At 36.9% G+C, this 6395-nt stretch overlaps 1 protein-coding gene across 1 annotated transcript; it reads right to left on the reverse strand.

Moving 5' to 3' along the window:
• Window positions 1-1750: 1750 nt before the first annotated feature.
• Window positions 1751-6375, reverse strand: LOC113686738 (F-box/WD repeat-containing protein 5). Its single transcript, XM_027204401.2, has 3 exons — window positions 5658-6375; window positions 3650-4403; window positions 1751-2542 (listed from the first exon to the last, which is right to left on the reverse strand). The coding sequence occupies exons 1-3, from the start codon at window positions 6250-6252 to the stop codon at window positions 2278-2280; spliced, it is 1614 nt and encodes a 537-aa protein (XP_027060202.2). The 5' UTR covers window positions 6253-6375; the 3' UTR covers window positions 1751-2277.
• Between the last annotated feature and the right edge of the window lie 20 nt (window positions 6376-6395).

Raw genomic sequence — 6395 nt, forward strand, 5'->3', positions numbered from 1 at the left:
GTGAATCGATCGTAAGAACTCATAGTGCAATTATCGTGGTATCGCTTACATAATGAAGCAAAAACACATTTAAACAGTGCCTTTCATGGGAAATGATGAGATTTCGCCTCTTCTAAGTGTAATCATATATTTGTTAGCCATCACGTAGACAATTTATTACCGACCTTGATCGAGTAGAGCACGGTTTTTTCGGTTCTCTAATATAGATGACTTTTCTGTCATCATTCTATTTAGAGATTCTGCTCGTGGAAGTTTAACAGCTCTTAAATCTATTAATTTCTGGTGTTATGATTAATTACCAGTGAACCAGTTTTCAATGTACACATGTCAAAAGATTATTTTATTGTTAACTGTAACAAAGGTGAATCATAACTACGGAATATCCCCACTGACTGGCGCCATTTACCGTAACACAATGCAAATTGATTTTCGCTCGGCTACGTGGTTTTAAGGCTAATCTCAACTCAGCTGCGCATACCATTTTCCTGTTCAAAACTTTATAATCTATGGATCTCTATTTAAAGTATGCATTAATCATGTCGGTATTATAGGAGACAGAAGCGTGTTTTTACAACTTTCTCTAAATTTAAAGAAATCTTTGTTTCTCCGTGCAATTTACATTATACTCGCATTTCTTTGTTTTTTAAAATTGTATTTTGAACGATAAAGTTTGCGTTTAATCGCGTTTCCTGAATTAAACTGGACTTGACATTCTTAATTAAAATCATGGAAAATTGATCCGTAAAATTAGGATACTTCGCTGAAAGTGCCTTCTCTAAAGATCTGATGTATTTCAGTTATTTGTAACTATAGATATCAATCAGAAGTTCTTAATAAAATTTTGTTGTTAAACGCGTTCGTTAGAAGAGATTGTAATCTCTTAGTACGTTAGCAAACTGTTGAACTAAAAATTGTGGTAAATTTGATGCTTGTGGTAAAATTAATGCTTCGATATACTATTTACTCCTAAAGTAAAACAGTAACCTGTAGGTGAAAACCGATTTGTCTCTACCTTGTTTACTTATGTTGGAGGCCACACACAAATCATGAAAACATAGCAGCAAAAATGAGAGCTCCGGGTAAGCTCGTTTTCAATAGCTCCAGTTTACATACGCGTATTAGCTAGATTTAACGCCACAGCGTTTATTAAATATTAAGCGTTTCCAACGCAGTGTTAATTCAAGAGCGGCAGTGATTCGCGTGCGTTGTTTGTCTCAAAGTCACATTTCTCAAACCACTAACAACGATCACAACAAATCACTTTTAAATATTATGTGAAACAGAAACCTGTTAAAAGTTCCAACGTAACGCTTTTTTTCGCAATATGAATTTCCAGGGACTGCAGGATGATGTTGATTATTGCATTCTCTTGAAATGGTGCGGGTTTATTCGAGGCAGCCGTTAGTGGTAATTTTGCTTCCATCCGCGGGCGTTCACCCAAGGGCGGCATTTGATCTAGAGTTTCTTAATCAGATTAAATGAATGGTTAAGGAACATTCACGTACCTGGCAACCGATGGAAACCCTCAAACCCTTACCAAAAACAAAACAAAAAACAAAAATAAAGCACACACGTTTCTTTCGATCACCAATTGAAAATTGCTCTTAAAACCAGTTACTGTTTTCGCGATTCAAACATGCCTCAAACAACATCCTGTTTTTAAGAAGAGTCTTAAAATCCTGGTTTTTTTGTTTTTTCTGTTTGTTTTTTTTTTTGCAATGACACCTCTAGATGCATCAAACTCGCAATGTTTTACCCACTGTTTACCAACTATTTATTTTCATTCTTCAAAGCAAACAGGCGTATAAATATAAATGTCACTTGAATCCTACAGGTTTATTTAATTAATAACTTGCATTCTCATTATCAGCACTTTTATTCCTTCAATAAAATGTAATAAATTTGAAAACAAGAAAGACAAAAACATTTCACATTCTGCGAAGCGAGCTGATGGGCTATCATAAATCTTAGCGAGCATTTCTCTGCCTGGAAAAAATTGTGTTCTTTAAAGCATCCTTATAAAGTATTTCTCTTTTTCCAGTGTTTTCTCAACAATTTTTCCCCTCTTGTATCCCATGTGACCTAGAAAATGTTAAAAGACTCTTCAGGCACTTTTTTTTTATTTACTATTGCCTTAAGAATGTCTAATGCTTATGCTTTAGGTGCAGATCAATGGCTAAAAAAAACCTCAGCTTGTGATTATACGTTGCCAAAAGAAATAAAAGCTTGTTGGTCTAGGTAATGGTTTGAATGTTTTTCAGTATGAATTTATCCTGCTCACAGAACTGTCTCGCGGAAAATGTCTTCATAGAAAGGGCTGACCTCTCCACTTTGCTCTTCCAGATCTGCTTCCTCATACAACTTAGACAAATGTCGTGACTTCCATACTCGGATTGTGTGGTCATCACTTGCACTGACCACCATTTCTTGATTAACTGGGTTAAATGCAACACAGTTCACCACATTAGTATGTCCCTTCAGAGTGGCCAGCTTGGCTCCAAAATGTCTGTCCCACACATGAGCACAATGGTCCTCTGCTCCACTATAAAATAAAGAGTAATAAAACTTATGTGATCTCTATATCAGGGGGGAGGGGGTGTACTTCCCAGTAATAGGCTAATGAGGATGTGCCGCTGGATGGGGTTGCATTTTTGCCACTGGATTGACTACCATGGGGTTACATTTTCAAGAGAGTTGCTAGGATGGGGTCTAACATTTTCAGGATTTTGGGGAAGGAAAATTTTGGTGAGAAAGGATTTTAAAATGTAATGTTTTTAAATATTCATAGTAGACAAAACATACCAGAACATTTTTGTTGTAAGTGAAAAGTAAAGTTTAACAGAATGTGTCAATTCATTTTATAATGACCCACTTAAAATGCTTTGTAAGATAGATGCATAGACAACAGGTGACAAGATGGGGTCTATGATTGGCCACAGAACAGACTCTCATGAGGTATGGATTCTGAGAGGTCAGACAGGGATCCAGCCAAAATTGATCCATTCCCACCCCCTCCCTCCCCTTCCTAGTGTTTATTGTCTTTCACATTCAAATTCAAGAATTGAAGTAAAATTTGAAGACCTCCATATAGGAGTTTGTGTTCTTTCCTTGCACCACACTAATTACTTTATGACTATGTTTATGCATAAGAATCTTTCTCTTATGCTGGATTATGGTTAGGGTTGTGGTATTACGCTGTTAAAGTTTTGAAATGAAAGGATGTTGTTGAAAAGTATGGTGCTGTGTATTAAGTTTTTGAGTCTACAGGTGTATGTTGTCAGTACAGCCTACTGTGCGACATCCTTTGTTTATCACATGAGTAGCTAGCAAGCCATGCAAATTATGGTGAAGGTAATACATTATTGGTTAAGCTCATCAAAGGCTCATCCCTGTATACACTGTGCAACCTTGTCAATGCTTTGGATATGATCAAATCCTTGTGGCACATGTACGTTTCACTGTGTTGCCAGTGAAACCACTTTATCACCAACATCTACATTTTACCTTTAATTATTCCAACAAAAATGAATTCTCTGTTGCTTAGTGGCATACGTATGTTGTGTCAGATGATCTTATACTCAAAGGACACTCAGGTTTGTTCTTATCTTGCAATTCTCAATTGATCTATATTTTAAATTCTTTAACTTACCTTGCAACCAACTGGTCTGCAACATTCAAAAAAATAAAGAAACAGCCATTATTTGCAGTGTATGCTTTATGGCCACTGTGGACATCAACAAGTTTATATGTGGACAAGCTGTACACCTGCAAGGCAATATCATTGGAAATTTCTGGAGGAAATTGGGCTGCGTCGTCGACAACATTGTCAGCTGGCTGCTCCCACATGCGACAATTCACGTACAGATACTGATGGTCTGGTGATAGGCTCATTCCGATTATATGTGCATTTGTTTCAATGTAGTGCTCTTTCCTGGTAAAAGGCTCATACCCCTCGGAAGAAATTCCTTTACCCTGCTCCAATTTTTTTGTACTGCCCTTTGGTAATTTCAGCCACTTAAAAACTATCTGATGAGGGACATAGGTAACAGTTCCATGTGTAAATATCAGGCAGACATCCTCATCTTTCTTCTTTGCTGCAGAAGCATATGTGTGTGGTAGAGCATTAGCATTTGGGTGAGCCACTAGAACAGTCCTCACAGAGCTTGAATTGTGATTCAAAATTTGAGCTAGGTTCCTTTGATTTTCTGTTGATTCATCCACATAATTTGCCCAAAGCTCGGAGATTGACGACCCATCATTTTCAGGTTCCATAAATTCAAATGTCCCTGAGATGTAACACCTTTCTGTAAGCCATGCTCCAAACACATCATACGGTTCATTGTTTATACCATGCACTAAAGCAATCACAGAAAAGTTCTGTACTTCACAAATGAAAATTTCACCTACAAGAATAAAACAGAATTATGGTAATTATTACCTATAAAAACTGAGATTGCAGACTCTTTGCAAGGCACTTTACTCTCTCAGTAACACTGCAAGAGAATACATACCATAAGGCAGCCTCATGTGGGTTTATATTGAAATTAAGAAATGTAGTAGCAGAGGGTACTAAAGAGGAATTTCTTCCTTCAATATCAATACATTTTTAAGCAGATAGGTGACAAGAAGAAAGGAGAATATTGATTATTGGCTGGAGTTTGATAAAGCATCAAATTCTCAAAGCCATAATAATAACAAATGTGTGAAAAAACAGTACAGAGAATAGATAATTAGATCATGGGAGTGAATCTCAAACAGTCCAGGGCATCAAAATGTACTCTTGAATTCTGTGAACAGTGTACATGTACACAACATGTACACAACCTGTAGCTGATGGAAAATTTTTCCAATCTCTGATACAAAATGATTATGCTGGTAAACCCTTTCACCCTCAGGATCACATTGTTAATTCTCCTCTCTAACTGCTACACATTTCCTTGCAAATCAGTAAGAGAATTTGGTGGCAGATCATTACCAGTGTTTGCTGTTCAGTAATGTATTTATAACATAGGGAGAAGTTGCATTTTAATTGTGTATAGGAGTTAAAGGGTTAAACCTACCAACCATCTTACTCCCAGTAAGGACAAAAAAGGGAATTTTTCCTAACAACATAAAATGATACATAATATATCAACTTGGGAACATTTTTTTGATTCAAGATAAAATTCTCAGAACTAAAGGAGATGTAAAACCAAGTCCTTGACTCAAGTCAAGTCCTTGATTACGCAGGATGTAGGTTACAGACACTTAGCCTACAATTAACTTAATGATCGAGATCAAGCTGTCCATTCTCCTAGAGAGCTTACTTTTGGGGCATCAAAAGGGTATCAAAATAACCAGTGAGAAGTTCATACATGTACATGTAGGTTTAGTATCTAATGGTACAGAACAAATTAAATCTTTTTTTCCTTCTTATCTGAGTACAGGTATAAAATAGTACAACTGTCCCTTCATTGACCGAAAAACCAACATGTTAAATCTTTACGGTTGAATCTAAAGGGGTAGAGTTTACATGCATTCATCACATGATCTTTCTCGTATAGCAAGGAAGAGGGGGTTAGGAAAAAAATGGTTTCCTATGCAACAAGCCATCATAGGAAAAAAATATAAAAACGAAAGCATACATTGTTTGGAATTTCAATAAAAACAACCCTTACCTGTATAGCTTAAACGCCGTAACTTGTTGACTCCTGATACAAGAAGTAATGTATCGCTTGCATTGAACTCGCAGAACTGAACATATTCCCAATTACGCTCCTGAAAATTAATCTTTTGCGCCATACTGACACATGTACAACTGGAAACGCGCCATAGAATTACACTACAGTCTTTGGAACTTGAAGCTAACAACTGACCATTATGAGAAAAGGTTACATGAAGGACTTCATCAGTGTGTTCTTCAAGTATCTGACTTTCCACGAAAGGCGTTTTGTAGTGGATTCTTTGAAATTCCTTTAACCAAGAGGACGCCAACTTAGGAAGTTTCAGTTTGATCTTCTTGGTGCGGTCTGGAAATAAAGTTTCTTGGAGCAGTGATTTCCAAAGCATCTCGTCCTTGGACAGCCGATACCAGTTGCGGCATACTTGACCAGCATTTAAGGCTTCTTTAGGAGAAAGGAAAGAAAAAATGTCTAGAAGAAGATTGTCAGGAAGTTCGGTCCAATAAGCCTTGGCTAATGATTCGTCCAACAACTGCGGTACAGCTCCGGGAAAGGATAATTTTTTGTGATCTCCGTCTCCGATAAAAGACATTGCTAAAAAGCATTGCCCTATAAAATGCTAGATCTTGGCGGCTTTTAATAAAAATTTATTCGCAAAATAATCTGAAAGCGCACTGGCCGCCATATTACCGATTGTTTGGGCTTAGGTAACCACGCAATTTATTGCTTACGCCT

The sequence above is a fragment of the Pocillopora damicornis genome, chromosome 4 (assembly GCF_964200805.1).
Source record: "Pocillopora damicornis chromosome 4, jaPocDami1.2, whole genome shotgun sequence".
NCBI classification, from domain to species: domain Eukaryota; kingdom Metazoa; phylum Cnidaria; class Anthozoa; order Scleractinia; family Pocilloporidae; genus Pocillopora; species Pocillopora damicornis.

Coding starts and splice junctions, on each gene's coding strand:
- LOC113686738 (XM_027204401.2), bottom strand. CDS start 6,252: ATGTCTTTTATCGGAGACGGAGATCACAAAAAATTATCCTTTCCCGGA. Junction 4,404..5,657: donor ACGGCGTTTAAGCTATACAG/GTAAGGGTTGTT, acceptor TTATTCTTGTAG/GTGAAATTTTCATTTGTGAA. Junction 2,543..3,649: donor GCAGACCAGTTGGTTGCAAG/GTAAGTTAAAGA, acceptor TTTATTTTATAG/TGGAGCAGAGGACCATTGTG.